General features: G+C 39.9%; 1 protein-coding gene across 1 annotated transcript in view; it reads right to left on the bottom strand.

Annotated features, from left to right (window-relative positions):
* CLASP1 (cytoplasmic linker associated protein 1) overlaps positions 1-24,505 on the bottom strand; it is a 169,239-nt gene that overhangs the window by 53,060 nt on the left and 91,674 nt on the right. Inside the window, exons 20-23 of the mRNA XM_050976617.1 lie at positions 16,857-16,964; positions 13,722-13,889; positions 8,489-8,596; positions 895-998 (exon numbers count right to left, since the gene is read on the bottom strand). Of these exons, the coding sequence (XP_050832574.1) occupies positions 895-998; positions 8,489-8,596; positions 13,722-13,889; positions 16,857-16,964 (488 nt within the window). The remainder of the gene's footprint in view (positions 1-894; positions 999-8,488; positions 8,597-13,721; positions 13,890-16,856; positions 16,965-24,505) is intronic.

The following is a 24,505-nucleotide window of genomic DNA, read 5'->3' as shown; positions in this document are numbered from 1 at the left end:
ATCACAAACACTGGCAACATGGGTCGTCTTCCTTAAAGTGCATCTGAGACAGATTCTGAGATCTGTTTCGAGATACTTCAGGAAATCCTTCCCTCATTCAGGTCTACAGGTGGAGAAGACCAATGGGTACCCAGCTAGCAATGTACAATAATTTCTCCTGCCTCTACACATTCTCGCTCTCCCAAATATTTGGGGTACATACAAAGGCTTATCATGTGCCTTCTGAAAAGTAGAAGACACTTTCTGGGTTCTACCCAAGAGATACCATAGTACAATAAGATTATATAGGACAGCAACATTTCTTAAAATGACATAAAATTTGCTAGGAAAAGCAGTGAATGTCTGAAAGTATTAGCAGCAAACCAGAAAAATACAATTCAACTTACACCGTAACAGCATGAGATGGTACAGATTCCATGCAAGCCAAGTTATGAGCTCTCTGTGTATCTACCCAGGTGCAAAAACCACAGGGCAGAAACTTGTTCTTGCTAAAACCTGATCAGGAGTTGACACTAACAGAGAACACTGTTTTTCTGACAAAGTCTTCATGCAGGTAATAGGACTGATGGAAATCTCTGTCCCCACGAGTGCTGAGCACCCTCACAGTGCTGGGCATGTTCTCTGACAGCCAAGTGAAAGGCAAACAGCTGATTCAACCCATCCTGCAGCTGTACTACCAAGCCACAGCACTCTGTCTGATGACAGCTGCAGAAAACTGACATGGAATCCAGAAAAACATACTGCTGCCAGTATACCCAAAGTCAAAACAGCAAAAGGTAACTCTACAGCATCTGGCACAATCAGGATAAAGCTATTTAGAAAGAGGAGAACATACGTACAGGTAACTTAAAGCCACTTTCTGGAGTTGGAAGCATTTTGTATTTTTCCTCTTACCAGTGCATCGGCCACAGCAGCCTCCAGATCTGTGCTGGTGCTCAGGACTCGCATGGCATTCACAGAAGCAGGCATCCTGCCTGGCTGTCCGAGTCCAAACCGGTCTGCACAAAAGACAACAGTGAAAGGGATTGTTAAATGAATTCACATTCATTTGGAATCCTAATCAGGTGCCTGAGTACTTCTCCCCACAGACTCTGGGAACTCACAGTGCTTTTCCATTAAATGCCCTTTTACCCAGAGCTCCACAGAGTCTGCCATTAGGGTAAGAAATAAACTATTGTTTGTTGGGCGTTGGAGGCAATTTTGGATCCTCAGGGCAACTTTTCATTTATTTATTTTAAGATGGGAAGCAGGGTATCTCTTTTCTGTTTCTTTTTACTCAGTTGTCTCCAAGTTTTATTTTAATGTCAGAAGCAGACATGCCCATCCCAATCTGGCACTCTCAAAAATCAAGAGAGCTTCTCATTAACTTTAGAGAGACAGAACCATGCCCAGTGTCAGAACATGTAAATACTCGAGCACTCATCTATCCTGCAGCCTTTTCTCTCAGGCAAGGATGTGAGACTAGTAGCACCAGATTAGTCTATTTTATGTCTCAAGGCTTGATTAACCAGTAGAATATACCCCTACACCTTCACAGTATAAAAATTAACTTAATAACTCATTTGTGAAGTCACTCCAATTACTGGTTCTCTTGAGCAGAAATTTAAATTCCAGAGGTCTATATCAAAACTGGTTTTGAGCAGACAATACAATCTTTTTTCCCTTTGAATTTGATGGCAAAGCTCTCAATGGCATCCAAAGCAATGGCATTGAGTTTAAAATGCCATTTACACTCCTAACATTATTCAATTTACTATCATTTGCCCAGTTTACCAAAAAAGTTATTTAAGTTGTTGGTTTTTTTTAGCAAAGCAAAATTCAGAAAGGTCTACTAGCAGAGCTAAGACAGAATCAGTAACTTAAGTATTACAGGCCAGGTTCTGGCAGCTGAGTCCTTCTAGAGGGGGGCAGATCAGATAAGAGATACTGAGATCCTGGCTCTGCTCCATAAGAAGAAAGATTGGTTATGACATTCCAAGTTTTTCTTTCTGGGTGGGCTTGTGTCTGCTCATGGAGGACTTAGACTATCCCTCCTGGAACATACATTACACCTCTGTCCCTGTACCCACACATCCCAACAGGAGTTTTACCAGCAAATTCAGTGGTGCATGGATCAAGCTGCACGAATGCATTTAAGAGACCTTCAGCTGATCCACATCAAGCAGCAGGAGAGAGGGGTCAAGTCACACAGGTCTTTTAATACTTCATCTATAATTAATTTAACAGTGGAAAAATACTGCTTATCAAATTGCTGAACCATATTGTGGATTTGCTCAAAACTGAGGCCAAACATGGTATTCAGCAGCTTAATGTGTTTTTGGGGAAAACACTGCATATCAAAAATTTCATTGCTTTCTCCTTTATGAACCTACTGCACTGAAATAAATTTTAGGGATTAGCTCACACTGACATGCATAATTTATATCAGAGATTGAAGCTGGCCAGTTCTACTGTACTAATTACAAAGCTTTATTTGAGATTAAGCTACTGCGGGGAAATAGGGAAGATTTTTAAAGTCCAAAGTATTTTGAAAAGAAAAAAAAACCCTGCAGACTAATATTTATTTCAAACAGAAGTGATACCTATAAAAATTTACCTGTTTCTTAGAGTTACATACCCAGACAAGACATTACTGATTTACAACAAAAGCACATATCTACAAAACACATTACAAAGGGAAAAAAAGAAACAAACTTCTTAGAACTACTGCCAAAAAGTAATCAAATCATGACATTTCACAAAGAAATAAAAGTTGTATGTGTTATTACTATCCCCTTTTTTAATGCACTTGGGTCAAAGAATAATTTCCAACAGGAAGATGAAACAGTGCTTTATTCCTAAAATGGAAAAATCTGTGCACACTTAACAGAAGCACAGAGATGATAATGCGGTAGGTCTGACTGAAACTAAAGTCACCACTAAAGAGATTTATACACTATAAAGTTGTACAGAGGACAAGGATTTTCCAAAGTATAAATGAGATCTGGTACAGTACAAGGGCTGTAACTGCTGAGGTAAGTTCTGGACTTGGTTTTATATTTAAATCCAAACCAATTACATTACTCAAGTGTTACTGAGATCAAAATTTGGCTTTAACTTTTGAAACTACATAGCATGAAAAATAGCACTGTCATTTGTTTTTGAATAAATTTAGTATTACATTAAAAAAGGGAAGATAGTTGGTTGGGTTTTTTTTTTAAATGAAGAACAAAATGACAAAGTAATTCAATTGTAGATCAGTTTAAATACCCAGCATAAAAAAAGAAAATTGTGCTTTTTAAACACTTTAAGTACAGTGTGGCATGCTGGCTTCTATCTCCACGGCTATCAGGAATCTTCTGAACTACTTTGTTCAGTGATTTTTAAATTTACAACACCCAAGTTACTCCAGGCTTCTCCCCAAGACACTGCTTCCATCCTGGAGTGCTGAAATAAGACCACAGTAGAGACCTCAATGTATCTCTGATGTGGGGCTGGGAACACACCTGGCTCCAGGAATAACCCGAACAGTCAAGCCCAATGTTACTGGGCAAGAAACCTGCAGACTATGCTCTGGCCACATTCCCTCCTCTCCCTGGCCAGATTAATTCCTTATACTTTCTACTAACTCAGTGAAAATTTGCAACCACCATTATTAATCCTATTTTGCCATTTTTAGAATGTTTTGGCCTTCTGTAGCACACAGGTAACCATACAAAATTTAATTATGCTTTGTACCAAACCACAGGAGCCAAACATGAAGTGACTATCACAGGAAGCCAAAAGCAAACAAAGGTTAAATCTGTATTACAACTCAGATGTTTTAAATATTTTTAATTATTTTGGTTAAATACAAATTCAAATTTTTATCTGAAAAATGCCAGTCAAATCAGCTTGCATCATTTCTATTAAGTAACATGATAAGGGAAATGTTTTGAGAGTTTTAGTTAAGTGATAGCCATTTAACTAGGCTCATGAGAAACAAAGTATTTTTCACTCCCTGTATGAAGTGTGTTAATTAAATAACTTTCATATAACAAATTCCTTATGAGATTTTTAGCCTCCAGGAAAACATTGAAGCCCTCATCTTCTACATTATTTTTGTCCCCACAATTAAGTCTCTGTTGTTCCAAAGCTAACCCTCATTCAATTATTATTAAGATTCCCAAAAAATATCCTTATTTCAAAAGGAATTATAGGTTCTCCATAACTGCAAATCCAGTACAGGGGTGGGACAGAAATAACTGGAATCTGCAGATTTTTCTCATTACATGCAACTACCAGTCACACTATGCAAAGCCCAGTGAAATTAAGAGATTTTTTTTTTTCCAAAAACTTCCATGTACTTTGGACAAGGCCTTGAAAATTATATGAAGGATGGATCAGCATGTATTATGCTCCAAAGCTCATTCTGAAAACTCAACAGGTGCTTAATTTTTGCTGCTCCTGTGTATTTTGGAGGGGATCCTACAAAGAACTTTCATTAACAGAGACAGGAGTCCAGAATATTTAGTAATAAATGGCATAAAACCCATTGGGATCCTGTCCTCAGCACTGGAAAGTGCTACACTGCTAAAGAGGAAAAAGAATTTGCAAGTACTCTGCATCAGTCAGGATTTAGCCCATGCTGCACAACTGATCCAATTTACAGGAGAATTGAGAAAGCCCTGGATCACCCTTTGTTTAAACACTGTTCACAATGTTCCTAAAATGCACAAAATTAAAAACATTCAATAAATGAAACTCAAAACAAAAAGCCACGTTGAACAAAAGCAGAACAGAAAGCCCGGCAGCGGTGAGAAGCACATGCCAAGTGCTGGCTGATGCACACGATGGCAGATGTTAGGATGGTGTAAAACAAGACTACGTATAAGAAGCGGATTCATGCAGTTAGCGCTTGTTCACCTGACTGCCCAACAGAATCAGCAGTGGAGAGAGCACTAGTGGACCTGGAATGACGTCGAGAAGCTGCAAGTAGAAGGAATGGCAACACCCACAGGATTAACACACATTGAACCTGAGACAGAAAATGCCACAATCCAAAGGGGATGCGTGTGACCGCCACCGGCGGAGGTGTTTCATAGTGACAGGGAATGGCGCTGCGTGTGGATGCGGAACAGCTACAGTGCGAGCCCCGCTGCGACGCCTCCACCTGGAGCTCCCCCCTTCCCCTGTGACCATTAACACGATGCATGACAAACTCATTTGGAACAGTCCCAAATTGGGTGCAGCTCAGCAAAAACACCCCGATGCACATCAGTCACGTTCCAGACCTGCAGGTCTGGCGGGCGGCCGTCACGAGAACGTGGAGCACATAACTACAGAGAAGGGTTTAGATGTGTCTGATCTAAACCCCAAAGTGAAGCCATGAGGAATGGTTACGAATTGTGCTTGCAGGTAGTTTTCCACAACATTGTAGCCTATGCATAATAAAATCAACGTTAACAAAGAGAATGCGTAACCACATAAGTAGGAAGAGTCATACAGGGAGGTCACCAACCACTGCAGAGGTCCTCAGGTTGGTTTCTTTTCCAGGTAAACACACGTACACACATTTTCAGTTGCTACTTCCAAAGGTCCTGTGCTTTTAACAAATTTTGCATACATGTTTCTTGAACCTCAGTATGTACATGCAGAGCTAAGGAGAATATGCACATCACACGCCCATCCAGAACAACACATGTATACAAATTGTTAAAAGCAATGGAGTGCACACAGTAGCAGAGGAGCCTAAGTCAAATATAGCTCCCACTTCAATTCCCAGTTGTTAGCAGCACATCAATCAAAAAATGCCTTTGGAGAGGTTTTCAGTTCTTGGCTTCAGCATATAAGTGAGTTCTTTATGAAAGCAAACGAAAAACGGGCCCAGTCATTCCCAAATTACAGAAATTTTGTTTTTCTAATGAAGTTTTCCCTATGTCTAGCAATGACATGCTCACCAGCTCAAAGCAACTGACCCAAGAAACCGACTGTTCATTTAAGCAATTCATCACCACAGACTCACTGAAGGCCTTGCTGCTTTAACATCATAACTAGTACTGTCAAGAAACTGAAAAAATAAAGCAGAATCACCTTACAATACAAATAGGCTTTGTCAATTATGCACATAAGTGTGCAGCAGAAAATTCTAAGTCTTCTGTTTAAGGTAAAGCATTCATAAACACAAATACTAATACTATGAAATAGGAATCAGCATGAGAGATAAATAAAATGTTGGGGTTTTCTGACTTTGAGAGCTTTACTAAAAGCTATATGAAATTTGGCCTTTGGCCATGGAGAACACATGCATTTATTCAAGAGCACTATCCCACTGCCATAAATAAGTAAACTCATGAAAGATTTGCATGATCACTGCGGGATTATGGACTGAACCTCACAATTAAGGTCTGTAGGTCACAACTGCTTTCCCCCAAGCCATCCACTGTGCCCCTGTGGACACCACTGTAAGATCAATGCCCAGGGAGAAACAAGAATAACAAAAAAATTTTGAGAGTGAATCTGTACTCAGGAGGCTGAGTACAGATTTACTCTTGACTGTTTTTACTAACTTAGGAGGCAGGACTCATGATACACAGACACGTATGCCTGCACTGCAGCCCCAAAACAACAGGATGCCAGTGCTGACACTGACCATAAAGCTGTTAAATGCAACAATCTTGTCATTTCCATTTAGTTACTCTAAATATAATTCACAAATATACAACTTAATCGTTATAGGCAAAATCAGACTATGAACAGCAGGATTATATTACCTTTGCATTTTTGTGAGATTAACTGGGTTCTAAAATTACTGTAAGAGAATCACACTGCTTTGGCTTAAACTGACATATATCAATTTCTTTGAGATTAATTACACACCACATAATTAATAAGTTAACATCTTTGATCTTAAAGCATTTCAATGAAAACACAAGAAAAAGGTAATAAGGTAACAACAACATTGGGTTATTGTTGTTACATTTCCTCCCCATGTAACCTTTATGACCTAATAGCAATGTATTTCTAGAAATGCATAACTCTTCAGGTAATTAAAAATCATGAGCTAAAAAGAGATTACACTTTCCTCACAATTTCCACACAATAAAACAGTGTAACACACATCTGTAACTGAGATTTATAGTCAGTGTGAGAATCAGACTCAGCACTGGTGGAAGTCCAAAGCTCACGCCAACTATGGCTCTGATACACTCCATTTGCTTTTCAGAACAAGGGCTCAAGACAGTACTTCAGTGACTGTATTTTCAATAAAATAAACAAACACAGCACAGTGACATAGAACACTGACAAATTAACACTAAAATCCAGCCCACTTATACATTTTGGCTGGAGGAAAAAAGCTTCATTCAAAATTAAAGCTAGGCAGGTTAACTATAAAAATAAGCTACAGTTGTGGATCTACTGTCTTTTTCTAGATCTGATATCAAATCAGCTTCATTTAATCAATAAAATAAGATGTTCATCTATTTATCTTAAAGAGCTGTGAACCAAGTTATGAGTGGAAAGTTGGAACTCCATCCATTTTTCACCAGAAGTTGAGATAATAATGTAAACAGACTTTGTTATAGCTTGATATAATGAAGTCATTGAACCCAAAGGCTTCTTCAATATTAAAACTCGTGCTCTGTTTCTTTTACACATTACATCATACAACTGTATTTGGTCACTATGTGCAAAATAGATACTGTAACACCATTCCTCATTAAATTACTACATAAATAAAGAGGGCCTGGAAATAACTGTATTTCATGTCTGAGATGACAAGTTTTGATACAAGAAGTAATGTATTGGGTTGAACATATGATATGGCATTTGATCAGAAACATTAACTATCTTGCTGTATTCAGCATTGTGCAGAAAAACTTCTGCATAAGGAAAGTGCAATGAGATTTTCTATTTGTACTGTACACTTTAACTGCAGTTTAATGATGCTCCTTTAAAATCTCAGTCTTTCCTTGGTTTTACACTGCCTGACAAAGTTTCCTACAGCATGTAAAACTTTAACGATGATTGACTGTCCTGTAAAACCTCTACAAAAAGAGAGCTCCTATCTCCACTGGAGGACTCAGGATAGAAATTATATCTTGTACCAGTACCTAGCTGTAAGAAAATCCAATCACAAATAATTGAGTCACTCAACAACAGGCTACAATGCTACAAAAACTACTTCAGCTGTGACCTGGAAAATCCAGGCTTGCCCTCCCATAGATTTCCATCAGTGTTATTAAGCGAAGCACAACAGCCCAAGAGAAGCTGATTCAATCAAACTAAAAATTGCAAAAGTTCAAACTAAGCTATTTCCCTGCTAACAGTGAAGTGCTGAGAACCAGAATTGAAGCATGCAGAAAAAACAGAAGGAGGAAAAAATGGGGTTGGAAACGGGGAGTGTCAGGAATCCAGAGGACAGAAAAGAACTCATTCCACCTAGCAGTGTCTTGAAAGGGTAATCACAACAAGGGAAAAAGGAAAAAAAAGATTGACCCTTAAAGCTCCAATGCCTACATGTACTCACCAAGTGGAGGGAAGCCCCGAGCAGGGCTTGTATCTCGACTGCTCTCACGGCTGGTATCACGACTGCACCCCTGACTCATGCTGGGTCGGGGGATACGACTGCTCCGTGCTAGCATGCAGCATGGAGAGTTTCAGAGAAGGTGAACAAGTTTAATGAGGACAGAAAGCTCAAAGTCAAGTCACAGTTCTGTTAGTTATGGTAATTATCACATTAGTAAGTACAATTTGTAGCAGCCTGCTCAGGCTCTTTACAAACCAACTACCTTACATGCTGAGCTGTGTTTGTGATGTGAAATTTCAGCAGCATTAATGTCTGGCTGACAGTCTGCTTTTTTTCTTAAGCAATCTAAGTTTTGTTATTCCAGTAGAGCAGGAATCTTCAATCATTTAGGGAAGCTCTACTGTTGCAAAACAGATGAGGCTGAAAGAAACCCTTCTGAAATATTTCTTTCTTCATTTTAAAATAAACACCCTTCTGGAACAAATGAGCAGACAAAAATTTCTTTAAGTAATACCAATATGATGTTTTTACATAGATTTGCCTTTCACAAGGAGAGTTTTTTGAACAAATATCCTAAGGAAAAAAAAGGTGTACTGCACAGACTTGCAGAGATGTCTTTCTCCAATGAAAGATACCGGGGAAAAAATATTTAGAACCTGAATACCTGAAAGACAGGTTAAAAAGTGATTTGAATTTGAAGAGAGCAGTAGCTTCAGATATTTAACAGAAGTTAACTTCTGCTCCTCAGACACTTCTAGAAGTTTATCTTTAGGGTTTTATATGCACACAGTTTGAGACATATGCATACTTCAGGGGAGCTTTACACTATATTCTTTACTTGTACAAAACCCTACATGCTTGCAGATGTGTTTGAGACTCTGAATGTTTTAAAAATGTTTGTAAAAAGTTTTTTAGTAAGCTTTATGCCTGATGAAGAATACAATATTTTCTTAGGGCAAAAACCAGCAGATAATTGCTGGGAAAATTTAATGACAGGAGGGATTTCCCTTGCTGTTTTAAAAAGGCAGTAGCATATTTCAAGTGTTCAGGAATCATCGTTGAGGAATTTTCTCAGGCAGAGAGTAAAACCTAATCTACCAGCTTTGGTGACAAAACACAGAGGCACATATGCATGATATGAATGTCCTAATACTTTGACTGTACCCTCATTTTTATAAAAATAATGTCATTTGCATGCTTCAGAATACATATATTCTTACAAATCTCTATCAGTTTGTATACAGAACTTTAATGCCTCAACTCAAGCTGAAGTTCCTCTACAGTGCTTCAGTGCTCCCACATACAATGGATATATTAGCATCCTTCAAGCGAAACAGTACAGAACAAAATAGAAACCTTCATATTAAGGTTTTAAAATTCAAATAGAGACTTCTGCCAGATTCTTGCTTTGTCAAATCCCTCCCAGTTTTGCAAAATCAAGTTCATGTCTCTGCGATGAATTAATGGTTCTGATGGTTGACCTCTGATGTCAGACAATGTGAGGTGAGCTATCAACCAAGCTGATTAGATCACCATAATGTCTAATGATAGTGAGTTAGATGGTCTTACAATAAATAAAACAGACTAAATTATAGGAACTGGATGAAATTATGGTTCATGAGTACAATAATCCCATCTCAGATGTACAAGGGAAAAAGCTGACAAGTGAACTACAGGTAAAAGTAATACTAAAGTTCTCCACACAAATACTTGGTTGAAATTGCAGACTCTCTAGAAGCAAACTTCTCATTCTTGGGTCTCATGCTTAGATGTAAATAATGGTAGCCTTCACATCAGGTTTGCACAAGCAGTCATTTCTCTTAAAAAGAGAAGATCTGCCCATCTTTTCTATAATACAACCATACTAAAAACAGTAAAGGCTCTTTAGAGAGGGAGAGATGTGAATGATAACAACAATTAGTGGATGCACACAATAGATTCTCCTCCCATACCAGCTAACAGCAGCAGCATGAAGTGTGAAGAAAATGCACTTTAACTGCATTGTCCTACACTAGTAGGACAATGCTACAGATGAAGCATAATACTAACTGCACAAACAGAACACCCAAAGCCAAACACTGGGTACTTCAGGATTAATGGTCAAATAAAAGGGTTGCATGTTACAAAAGAAAATAAAAAAAAAAAAAAAAAGATTGAAAAGAACTGAAGGATGAGTCTGCTGTGGACTCCCAGGCACCTGCGTCACATTTTCAGCACCATGTTGTATAGAGAAGATTTTGTATCAGCTACTCAGACTATTTCCTTTAGACACTGCCAGCAGTAAAGGCCAGCAGTGTTGTCATTTAGCTAAGTCTGTCACACTGTGACAGCCTGTCTCTGCAGTGCAGGAAGCAAAAGCAAAGACAGACCAAGTCTCAATTGGAGAATTCTCAACCCCCAAAAGCTGGACAGAATCAAGTGAATGAGTAGCAAAATGGATTAAGTGGATAGGCAGCATGAAAGCAGACAGTAGAACCACAGCCAGCTCTGCTGTGATAAAGTCTAGGACAGGACAAGGATGGGTTGTTCCCAATAATATTCCAACTTTGTAATGTGCACTGTACATCCAAGTTTAACCAATTTTATCTGGAAAGTCAGAGCACTTAGACATGGCTCACACCATTATCAAAACACACTATCAAGCAGTCTTATGCCAGTGGAACACAACAGATGCAAATATCACCAGCAGAACATCAAAGTGCCCCTGTTTACCAATCTACCAGAAGAAACTGGTATTTCATTAGGGTGTGAATTTTAATGATTCTTAAGTGGAGACTAAAAATCAGCAGACGCTTTCTTACATCAATACCAGGGTTTTAAAGAGTCTGAAATTCTGCCAAACAGCCAAAGGAAAGCTCTGCAGTGGGGAACACCCAGTCAAGGCAAGTCAAGAACTGCCTGCAGATTTCCAATGAATGTACACAGCATAACCCCAACAGAAAAAGTGTTGCTGCATGAAGCTGATAGGCAGCTGTGCTTGCTCCACTTTTCAGTGAATGGCTGTCTTGGATCTCTCACTTCTTTCAGATCCAGCTGTGCCACACGATCTGCAGAGCATCCAACAGAATTAACTTCAGGCTGATAATTTTCAATCCATGGGAAATGGACATCACCTGTTTGAGCACATGATCTCCTTCAAGGAGCCCAAAGAAATGCTCAAGAATAAATGGACTGCACTCCTCCTTCCCCAACAGGATACCACCACTAGTAAAATTCACTGAGCAGATAGCGGAGGCAGGCTTAAAACTGAAATTTCACAAGCAGAGACATACAGGTGACCACACAGGACCTCAGAACACTGAATGTTCCTTGTTGTGCTGCCTCTGCAGAAACAAAATCTTCTTCAAGCTCCCCAGCACAAAGAAGGAATCTACTTCATGGATACCGGTAGTCACCATGGAAATCAAAGCTAGCAGCAAGGTTCTGATGCTAACAGGCATCCACATGGAGGGGGCTCTATTATTGCTACTGCCCCAGAGAGCCTGAAATACTCCAGGGGATGGTTTCTGTATTTGGAATCAAGGTGAGTGGGAGTTTATTTAATGAAATGAACAAACAAAATAAAATATCAAGGAAATATAGAGACTGAAGCAACACAATAAAAAAGCATAAAATACTGTTAGCTACTATGTCATAAAGTAATAAGTACAATGGAATAATGGTATATAGCTGACAGCTCAAAAGCTGTCTCCATCTGGGTCAGTATTACAACTTTCAAAATTCAATAAAGAGACAGAATTTCTGCAACTGAACAGTTAAGTGTCAGACACTCCTGTTCCCATAACAGCTCAACCCAGGCTGTGTCCATCAGCCTGGGGGGAATAGGTGAAAGCCACACATCTGAAACATGTCAGATCTCTCTCCCACTCTCAAAGAACAAGCACTGATTATGTTCTCAGGGAGCACAACAGAGGAAATGATACAAAGTACTCTTTCAAAAGAATTCAAGGCTCCTATAATATACCTGAAAGCAGGCAACCCAAGAGTGAGGATTCTACACAAGGCAATTTCCCTTCAGGTGCTCAAGAATGTTTCAAATCAGACCACATAATATGATGATCAGCTTAAGCATGTGTGATGGTACCATCCACCATTCTTTGCTTCCTCCTAAAAAGCAATGTTCTTCTACACAGTGACAGCAGAACAATTACCTCTAGTGTTTGGGAAGCACTTTACATTTTAAAAGCAACGAACAGAAAAGCATAATGTATTCGTACAGGGCCCATAAAATAGATCAGACATGAGAAAAACACCGAATTTGGAAAAGCAGTCACAATGAATATGCAGTATTTTTAATGAATCATAATGGCATATACACTCAGGTGCTTTAAACTCATTTCAGTATACTGGAAAGAATGAATAAAATAGTTCTTTATTAACGATCTCCTCTAAATAAAGATGCAGCTCAAATGCAAAATATAGAACTATTGCTATGGCAATAGATATAAATTTAATTGCCAACAGTAAGGATACATTTTCAACCAATTTCAATCTACAAGTAAAGTCTCTGGAGATAAAAATAATTTAGAATCACTATCATTTAAAATGTCCTTCTAAATTAAGTTCAAACTTATAATATATATCAAAAAATGAAAATGTTCAGACAGCACACTGAATACCTTTTCACTTCAACTCAGATACACAAAGTTTTATATATATAATATTTACTCACCTGACTTTAAAAAAAAGTCTGCTGATAAATTTGAAAATAGAAACTATTACAGAATATTTACATAACAGTTACTGAGACAAGAGTATCAAAACCAGAACAATTACTACATAAGTCTAAAATGTGTTCTAAGAGCGTGGCCAGGATATTTAGGATAAGAGAAGCAAACCATTTCAAATGCAAAATTTCTAAAATAATCCAAGAAGGTACTTTTTGCCCTTGATTCCATGTGACTGTAAAGATTGCTCAACTCATTTTAGGAATAAGCTTAAATGAGGTCTCATTGTTCTGATGGTTATTTACAATTGTTCTTGCTTCTTGATCTAATAATATTGCTCGTGTTGAATTTCAAACAGAAAACACATCATGACATCTTTAGGCTCACTTTGAAATCATAAGCTCAACCTGGAAAATTGAAATTACTCTCCTACAAACCACAATCCCATTAACTTGTCAGCTGAAAAACACAGAAGAATAACAGCAACATGAACAGCTCCCCAGCCAAGAGGAAAGCCCCTCCTTCAGGCACATGGGCCAGCACATCCCTGCAGGGACTGTTCTTACCTAGGCCTATTCTGTTGGGACTCGTCTCCCGACTGCAGCCCTGGCTCCGAGGAATCTTGCTGCGCTTCTCTGAGGATGATGGCACTGGCTGGACTCGGGATGTTCCACTGCTCAGACCACCATAGGAGCTTCCTAAGAGCTTACCCGGAGAACTAGACCGGCTCCCAGCTAGGAGAGAACCAGAAACGAGGAACAAACTATTAAAACCCCCCAAGATTTTAAACACACTGGCAGCAAAACTGGAACACAATCAACTCTATGTAAGAATCTAATCCAAATCCCTCAGAAAACTAATGGGAGTGTTCCCTAAAAGCTTTCAAGAAGACTGAGGAAAGCCCATGGACAACAAAGACTGACATCTGCAACCCTCTGCTGCCCATGAAGATCAAGCCCAAAGCAGACACTGCAGTGTATGAACATCCTAGTTGGCTTTAGGAGAGCTTGTGGAGGTGCTGGGGCAGCCTTGCTGCAGCAGCAAGGGATTTCCAGGCTGCCTCCTCTCCTCATAAAGCAACACCAACCAGGCTGTGTGCAGAGCCGTGCTGCAGTGCCCTGGCTTCTGGCACAGGTCACCTGCTGCAAAGCAGCTCAGGCAGCTTCGTGCTACACTGCAGGGGTGGCATTGCTTTTCCGCAATAATTCAGTGAAGGAAAATAAAAAACCCACCACATCTGAACAGATCAGCACAATAATGGGTAAACCCCATGAGCCTCACATTCGTAGAGATGCTGGCTTACTTAGGTCTGGCTGGTTAAACCTAAGTTATTTATTTTTCAGATGATGAAAATTTTTAGCAAGTTGAATAGTTGGCCTGTTTTTTTTTTCCTTGTCTGTTTGAATAGTCCATGGCAACTTTACATTTCTTCTAAGAAATGAGTATGTGAGTCCTTGAAAATCTCCTGTTGCCACTACTTTTTCTGACATAAAATTTATTTGCTGAAACAGTCTGGAAAAGTATATTTGAAAGGGTTGCAAGAGCATACTCAGGCAAGATCACATTTTGAACCAATATTCACACTGATTTCTTGCTGAAATGCATCTCACATCTCAGAAAAATTTCATTTCCAAATACTGTTACAACTAGAGTACAACAAAAGTTGAAGACTGTTCTTCTAACTTAATGTAACAAGATAGGGAACTCTATTAGCATCAGGAACAATACCATACCACATATATGAAGTTACTTGCCCCCTGCAATTTCTTGGCCAGAGCCATTCTAACCAAGAAATTAATCAATCAAGAAATTAAACCAATCAAATACACTCCAATACTGTACAAGATGCCAGCTCCATTCTCCACACAGCACCATGACCTAAGAGTCATCTCACTGATGTGAGCAGGGATGCACTGAAGGGAAGAATTCAGCCCCTGGAGTTTGAGCTGCAGCAGTGAGCCAGCTTTGACATCAGAACATGTGCTTACCATGATTGATTAGTGGGAGAAAGCAAAGTCCCCTGCCATACACATTTTGATTTAGGACTTCAACAAAATGCTTTATAAGTCTTACAGTTAGGAGAGAATGAGGAGAGCTAAAAGCTTAGCAGTTAAAAAATGTGAAGGAAATAACGTGAAAAAGCAAGAAAGGGAAAATGTTTCTTACCACCAGCAGGATTAGCTGATCTGGATCCTTGATTATGAGGGCAGACCAAGGGACAGGCAAAAAGTGGATTAAAAGACAGCAAGACAATACAGCGTTCAGCATGCGGTTTGTGCTATACACAATACAGACAGATTTATTTACAAACATGTCACTCCTAAAGCCCCTGCAGAATGCAGTGAGTTAATGTGCAGATGCAACTAAACTTCCCAAGGTTGACAAACTTCTCAGCAAAATGTCAACCAAGACCCAAGTTCTGCTCTAAACTGTACCCCAACCCCAAAGTCTGTGGAATTACAGCATGGTTATCCACTGTGTGGGCATGGAGAATCTGGTCCTGTGACTGACTCAACATATTTGAATTTGTAAATTATTCCATGCAACATTTGGTTTGAGGATAAAGATCACATCTAGTTGGGCTAGGCTGGAAACTCAGGAAACTAGACCAAGGCAGCAGGTCCAGATATGACCATCTGAAAACTTCATACGGCATTCTACAGAAAAATTAAGTCCATAATCTTTGAAACCTTTAAAGAATAACTATTATTTAAATACTTCTGAGATTTGTCTCATTTGGTCTGACCATTTTTCACCAAACTAAGTTTAGGGAAAAAAGGTGACTTCTGGCTTTGGATAAGTTCTAAGTACAATACTGAAGAAATCATTTTACATTAGCACCCCAAAGCTCAAATACATCCTTATGACCTCAATGTAAAGATCTCCATTTGGCCCCACGCTCAATATACTATGTCTTTCTGCAGATCTCCCAGTCTAACACAAGGCTATAAACAGCTTTTTCAAATCTCCAGCATGACAGAGCAAAGCAATGAAAGAATGAACAGAGAAGGGCTTTCAAATAGGGGTACAAAGCAAGACAAGTCCTCAGAACAGACAGGTCCTTCACAAACCCAATCTCCTATTTAAAAGGCTGGATGTCCTCATAACAGGGAGTTTCTCCCTTCCCAGGGTTCCTTTTTAAAGTCTGAGTGACAAAATTCTCCTCAGATACACATGACAAATAAGCAGCAGCACCATATGTGAGGCTCCTAGGAAAAAAACGTGCCTTGCCAGGAAGCCAGAGAGCACAGATGTGTCATGTGAATCAAAGCAGAACCCTTTTTCCCATATCTACACAAAATAGGTAATGTCCTATTTTCAACTGATGCCAAACCCCATTAATTTTAGACAGCTCACGTGGTCACACATACAGAAATAGAGTCACATAAGCAGGAGAGGCTTGGCAGGGCAAGCAGTCAGCTACAGGCACAGGGGGTGTCTCAGCAAGACACAGTGCCAGTCATTTAGAGCTACACATCACAGCGACACGAAATTCTGCTGCACAACTGGTAAAAAAAGGCCACAACTAAGCACTGGGATTTGGGGCCCTGTTTGTCAGCAGGAGCGTACACCGGCTAGGTGGAGATTCATTTTATTACGTGTCCAAAGTGAGCCCAATTCTCTGATGGTGCTACTGCAATTCAAGAGAAACACAGGAATAATTCTTTGTTCTGCTCCCCCAAGAACAAAGCGATTCTTACGCTGGGACTGGGACACCACTTTAGCCCGGCTGCGGCCTCGGGTATCGGCAGGCGTGGAGGTGACACTGGTGGCACTGCCAGAGCTCTGCCTCCTGGTGCGAATCCGGCCTGGAGGGATGCAAACACAATCACACTGTTAACAAGTTTCTTACAAAGGCAGCAGCAGCGTCTAACACACTATACACACAATTAGCCAGGCTACAAAAGAAATTTACTGGGAGAGGCAACACCTTTTATTAGGCTGGCTGAGATGCAGGGGAGGGAGTGGAAACAGCCACAGCCCACTGTCCAAAACCTTCTTTGCTTTCTGTAATGCAATCAGCCAGTTTAATTTAAAAATATTACCTCTCCATAGCCTTTGCTCCTGTTCTATAGCAGCTTCTTTACAAAGGATCAACAACAAAAAATTTCAGGTCTCCTAAATGCAGCTTCCTGTATCAAATTATTACTTTCTGACAAGGTGATCACCCTTTCAGAGACAGGTGTGACAGATGCCCTTCCAAATTCCATCGCTGGGATTTCCAGCTAGCTGTCTGGTGCTTTATATCCTGCTTCACCTGCACAGGCTGGCAGGCACTCCTGTGACAGTCTGTCAACACAGCCTGACCACACTTTTATTTCAGGCTCATTGAATTTTCCCTGCTGTTTACAGGTCCCTCATATTTATCCAAGATCAGTGCAACTTTACTTGTAATGGAGAGCCCTATTTAACATAATCAGTGTTGAGGAAAACAGATTGTGTGCCTTCTCTTTATTTAAGCAGAGAATAGATATAAAGTCCCAAAGTGTTCTCAGTCCTTGTTCTGTCCTTTCCTCATGGAAAAGCCACTGAAATTTGAGCTAGGAAAGCTTACGGGGTCATCAGTTCATCCCCTTCCTGAGGTAGGGTTGTTTCCTACAGAATAGCTCTTTCCAGTGCTATGCTCCAATTATCTGTCTCTAGTTAATGGGAAAGAAATGATAATTAAGAGTAACACAAAGAAAGCCTCCATCAATACTTTTCAACACGGTCAGTTCTTAGCCAAGACTGAAGTTCTTTTCTCAGGACTCATGCCAGTGCTATCCTGAATTCAGAGGATGACTTCCAGTTTCAGGCACAATAATGAAAGGAAAAAAACCCACAGCAGGTAAAAGAAGTCTAGACAACTGCACCCACTGGTTATAGATACTCATCTCCTGCCCTCTGTCTCCACCATAAGCATACAGATTTATATGAATAGGGAAACACACACACTTCCCACCCAAAAAAACCCACTTCACATAAGGCACACATGCAGGACAAGACAATGGCAAGCAGCCCAGACAGAGCGATTGGGAGCTGTATTCCTTCTCTGAGCCCTCAAAATATTCATAACATGGTCCGAAAGCTTCTGCTAGACCCCAAGTGACAAGGACATGCCTAACTCCGATAAGAAAAGGCAAACTTGCTTGCAAGGGAAAAAGCCTACAAGGCAGCTCTACTTTCAGCCTCTCCACCAGCGCCTAGTTTTAAAACAACTTGGTAGGCAAAGCACATGGAAATACCTTTAAACAATTTATAGATGAGACACAGAAGGAATCATCAGCAGAAAACTGGGAAAACACAAAACGTTTTAACCACTGGCTCAACTGAACAAGCTCTGAGCACACTCACGTAGGTCCAACAGCCAAAAAACTGGCTGCTGATTTCTTTACCACAAGCAAGGCTGCAGATTCCTCTGCTCTAGGGCATTCTTGCCCCTTACAAAGGGTCAGCCTGATGCACCACTGGAGGCAAGCTCTAGAGCTCTCTGCCAGCCAGATGCCACCCCATGCAAGTTTGGCACAGCTCCACACAAGTGAGCAGAGCCACTCTGTCAGTTGTTAATGAGGTGGAACCAAAGCCCAGCACAGGCTCCACGGCAGGCAGGCACGGGGAAGGAGGCAGGCAGACATTGCACTCCTCTCAGAAACCTCAAGGCTTCCCTTCACTTCTGTCACGAAGGCAAGAATTTAAACCTGACCACCTAAGGAAGCAGCAATGGAATTCATCTGCATCCTTCCAGAAGGCCAGTGGGAGGCCTTGGCATTGCAGGAAGTCCTAGGAGGAAATCAAGCTGAAATTCAACACTACATACAGTAACAGGCAGTACTGGAGGACACATTTAGTGATGTGCATGGGCCAAGAACGGGTGAGAAGGGACTGATGTCTCCTCCTCTTACACAAAGGCCATTTAAGACCCTCAAAATTTTCCGGATTTTTCTGCATCTACGACAGTTGTTGTTTTTTTTCTTGTATCTTCATCGGTAGGTGACTAAGGAGGGGAAAACTGGGATAAGATGTGTGACTTTTCCAACTTAAGAAAAACAAAGTCTAAAATCATATATAAAGTGAAACTGAGATTAGCTTCTGAAACCATTTCTAGAGGCTTAAAAAAATTAAACCGAACTAATGCAAACTTAATTAACGTGATTATCAACAAGACTGGAAGAAGAAAACTCAGCCCTATTTTGGAATATGTCCACCCCTGAGGGCTGGTGGACAGATTCCTACCAATTTCAGCAGCTTCTGAATGAATGAACAAATGCCCAAGGAACAAAATTCTGCTTCCTTTGCACATTTGCACACTGATTTAGGCCTACTGGGTGTCAGAGAGAACACTGTGAGAAGCTGCTCTTCCACAGTCAGAACAGAGTCCAAACACTGATACAGATTTTCTCATCCTTTAAAAAATGCTGACAAGCATTTGAACTAACACTGCATTGGACTTGCATTGTGCAAATGGATTTTTAATATATATTATACCAAGTTCAACATGCATATATAGTAGCTAATCCATACAAGACAAATGTGGCTTCTACATTCCCCAGGAATTTCATTTGCAAACAAGATTCTGCACTCACAATCAAAGAGTTATTTGCACATAGGACTATGTGTGTGGCTTTATCTCTATCATTCTAACCCAGACAGAAAAACTCATTTCGAATAGGACTGGAAATATAATTCCAAGTAAGCTATTTAGATTTTTTTCTTGTTCTTAAATTCAAGCTAACACCTCCCCTTCCAAAGCGTCTTTGCTTTCAAGTGGGTTTGTCTCCATATCTAGTTCAAACTACAGATGTAGCAATCCGTATTTCGCAACCATTATTCTTCTGCTGCTTTTAAAAGTATTACTGCATCCTACCAACAACAGCACAGCAAAGGAACAGAACTGCAACATGGTTTCCAAAAACCATGAAACTCTTTCCATAAAAAAGCCCTTGATCTAAATTTGACATTTGACACACTGCTGCTGGTACAGAAAAGATTTTGAAAGACTCCATATAAATGTGCTGTGTTAAGAAACCATTTCTGGATTTTTAGAAGGTTTTGGTTTTATTTTTTGAAGTTGTTGTTTTTTCAACAATGGTTCAGAATCAACCCTGAAATGTCTAACAAATGCCTAAACCTAAAAAGGTTGTTTTCTTTTGGGATTTTTTCAGACAAGTAACAAATTAAGGAAGATTCTATGATAACATTTGTGCTTTACAAGAGGCTTCACCTGGCAGGTTGAGTGCTCTGGGTGGGTACTGCAGCATCCCCACCCCCAGTGCAGAAAACAGCCAAAGGCTTTGTGACACTCAGTCTGCATATCACACTGAAGAAAATGGTGTTCAATTAGTCTAGAAATGGTATGTAACAGCTTCACAACACACTTTAATCAATTCTATGCTGTGAATAGAGACACCTACGACCACACAAGTTATACATGGATGCACTGGGATGATGATGGTCTCTCCAGGGATCACATTAATGCATTTAGGTTACCCAGCACTCCACTTGTTTTTCTCCAAGTGGTTTTTGCCCCACTTGGAGAAAAACATTCCTAAAAGAGCCTCTAGCCCTAGCTGTATCACTGCTAAATAACACACGGACATGGGAGACACACAGAGATCAATTAAAAACATAGATAATACTAAAAGAACTTTTTACAACCCCCGTCAGAATGGTTTCCACGCATATTTAGCACTTCTCCAATGTCAGAAAGACCTGACTCTGCACAATGATTTTCCTGGAGAGGCACTTGATCCTTATTGGAAACCATCAGGCTGTGCTGCCTCAGGGATTTACATGAGCTCTCCCTCCAAAGCAGAGGGCTCAGTGAACATTCCACTTTACCCTACACAAACACAGCCAAATCACCTCAGCAGTTGCAAAGCGATGGAGCAAGAAAAGCAAAAAACCTACTACCTGAGCAATTCTGTGTAAGGTACCACTGTCAGTCATGACTTTGAATCAAGCCTCACTCTTAAGGACAAGGGAGAGCTTTAGGGCAGAGAAGAAAACATGAATGGTGATTTCTTTCAACTTGTGTTACTCCCAAAGCCTTTGATAATGCACTCAGTTCTCCACCTGAGCCTAAGTATCTGAAAACTGTAACAAACCCCACTTTATTGCCTTTCTGGTGAATACTCAAAACTATTAAAAATTGTGCCACTGACTGCAAACTGCTGATTTTGTTTTGAGCTTGCCAGTTGCAGATCAAACCAGCATTTATGCTTTCCCTTTTGGAAAGAAAGGCTTTGTCTGAAGGGCTTGACTTCATGCTTGCTTTGAAAAAAAGGTAACACAAATACTCTGAGCCACTCTAATTAATGAAAGCATTATGCATCCTTTAAAAATATTACCTGAAAAGCTGTTTCATGATAAAATAATAAGAAACTTTTCTAATGTTTCCTTTTAATCAGGTATAACAAACATGGCACAAGTGCCACCTCCCCAGCACTAGCTGTGAAGATCAAGACTGTAATTTACCTCTTTTGAGCTTTCTGTGTGTAAAGCCCTTAATGCAGCTCAAAAGATCCCCAAACATGAAGGGTCTGGGCAATCAGAAGACCTGCACAAACCTCACTGGAATACAGACTCACCTACCTTTCCATAAGGAAGTGCATCCCTACAGCATTTGCCAGTTGTTGAGATGTCACAACTTAAAACCAAAGGACTGATGGTCAGCTCTTAGCTGGCATTCTTGCACTGGCATCACCCACTCTATCTTGCTCCTTTGCTTGAGCTGCCTGACTCCAAACCAAACCATGAGAAGGAGAATCAAGGGCAAAGCAGAAGGGAACTGCCAAGTCCACACAATGCTGGCTCCCATCTGAGGGGAATGAGCAGACTTTTACAATGCAGCTACAGAAAGCCGTGATGGGAACCAGACTGCAGATTTAATGTCAAGCTGAACCACACAAAATAACACAGGAATTTTCTCTTAAATTACTTACTGGTGACCTGCAAAAAGCCCAAAACAAACCACAGGAGCATGACTGTAGATGACATTTCTGCTTTATGTTCTGTTTCCTTCTGTTTCCAGAGCAAGAGGATCTTTTTCTCTAACCCCACCCTCTTAATTTTTACATTTATGTCAAGACTACAAAGTTTTATCTTCCCTGCAGTTCCTGACTCAACCTGCAAGATCATAGGGTTGGCAGAAAAACTTACTCAGCTTCATTGTTCAGTGAAGGACACACTCAATCCTGAATAAAGGAGTTTTTGCCTCAACTACCTCAAAGAAAAAAGTTGAAGAGTTTCAAACAGTGATTAAACTCATTCTTGAAGTACTCTAGCTATAGTGTACAGAGTTTTAATTCTTCTTGACCCTCCTCATCAAAAAAGAGAGAATCCTACAGCAAAAAGAAGGTATAAGACTTGGTATTTAAAATTGAGGGGGGATAGCAAACTCAGTTTCTGAAAGTTCATCTCAATCTTCCCTGCCCCAAGCAACTTGCTGGTTTCTATTACAGATTTTTACCAAATCCAGTCTGCTCCTAGTGTAACTGAATTGAAAACACCCCCACCCTTTTCATCATGACAATAAAGTATTTAATAAACTAAAAATAGAGGTATTGCACAGGACAGCTGTTGTAACAGGCCTCTCTCTGCAAGCATTATTACAGCCAAGGAGAGGACTGAAAGCTGGTATTTCATATAAAACATTAAACCCTCAACATTCTAAATGTAGGCCAAAAATAGATAGGTTTCAAAACTATGACAAAAAAAAAGTGTCAACAATTAAAAAAAAGGAAGAAGAAAAAAGATCAGTTTTTACAACAACTTGGAATTTTCATCTAATTCATTACTGATTTAGAAATACAGGTCTCAGGTCAACTTCATATTCCTTACCACTGACAGATCACAAAGCACAAATACTTCCTGCTCAAGATGCAGAGATCAGCTTATCTCTCAACACTAAGTACCATTTCCAAAATTGGTATAGATATTTTCTTCCAAATAATAAATCAATGTGTCACTAATAGTAAAGAAAATAACACAGATGTCACAATAGCTCAGTGGCACTTCTCAGACCACCCCATCCAAATACAAGCAGCCATCAAAGATATGAGCACAGTCCCACAAGACAGTAATAGATCCCTTGAAAAGAGACTTGCACTGTGGAAAAAAAGGCTTTGCTGAAAAGTGTGGTATCTCTATTCTGTTTAGAAAACATTTTTGTTTCCAACTCCTGTCTACCTCAGAAAAAGTAATTTCCCAGTGATCTTTTTTTGCCGAAGAAATAAGAAATAAAGAACAAGTTTTGACAATAAGCCAGAAAAACAGACTGGGATCCTTCCCAAACTAGCAGGCTCAGTGCTCTAGTATAAAAAGCCTTCCCTCCAACTGTCTTTGGTGTAAGCCATCCCACTCAGACAGTTAACAACAAAAAGAGAGAGGTCAGGTTTAAAGAGGTTGACTAAATATTCCTTCCCTAGAGATCATTGTTTACTGTCCTCATTTTTCTGCCATGTGATCATCTCATTCAATTCTCTCACTGCCCAGTCTCTTCCAGAAAGCATTTGGCAGTTGTGACCTGAGCTTTGGATGGAAAAACACAGCAAACCTTTACACATCAAGGAGAAAAGAAATCACAAGCCTTGTGTTGTTTGGGAGTTTTTTGGGTTTTTTTTTTTTTTTAGTCTATACACAGGTCACCTTCAACCAAAAGCAGTGCTTTAAATAGAGAAACCCACATAACAACTTAGTGACCAGAGTCATAAAGGCAGACTAATGGTTTTTAGCAGGGAGGAGCTCAAAGAGAAAGTGAAGAATACCCCATGGCATCAAAATGAGCAGGACAACCATGCAACACTTCATGCAGGTCACCAGTGAACATGGATGAGAACCAGGTAACACTTTGAGAACAGAGACCAGGTAGGGTAGTACGACTGTGGACACACCTCAGTTACACAGAGACTGCTTACCCTCGGTTTTACTGGTAGTACCATCTTTAGGCAAATTAAAGAAAAGTAAGGACAGGGTTAATAGGGAAAAATCAGTAACATCAACAGAAGTGGGCACTACATATTAGCTAAATAAATAGGCAAAAAAAAAAAATTAATACAATTAAAGAAATGAAAAAAGTTGGACCAAGCAGTAAAGCAAACCTTGATGTATCAGAAGAAAACACTTGCAGGTTTTCCCTCCTGCAACAACCAACCTTTGCCCAACTCCATTTTCATTGTTTGCCTCATCATTTCTCTCATGGGAATGTGCAGTTGACAAATGTCCCTACTAGCAAAAAAGGAAGCCGGATCCTTCAGGGGCAGCCATGCTTGCATCACTTAGGAGTGAATTTGCTATTTTTCTCCTAGAGCCTGGTTAAAGAACAAGACTGACACTGGATTCAGTCTCTAAGCTTCAAGGACCAAGTCAGCTC

Source organism: Serinus canaria, chromosome 7 (genome assembly GCF_022539315.1).
Source record: "Serinus canaria isolate serCan28SL12 chromosome 7, serCan2020, whole genome shotgun sequence".
Lineage (NCBI taxonomy): Eukaryota > Metazoa > Chordata > Aves > Passeriformes > Fringillidae > Serinus > Serinus canaria.
This window is presented reverse-complemented; position numbering and strand designations above follow the sequence as displayed.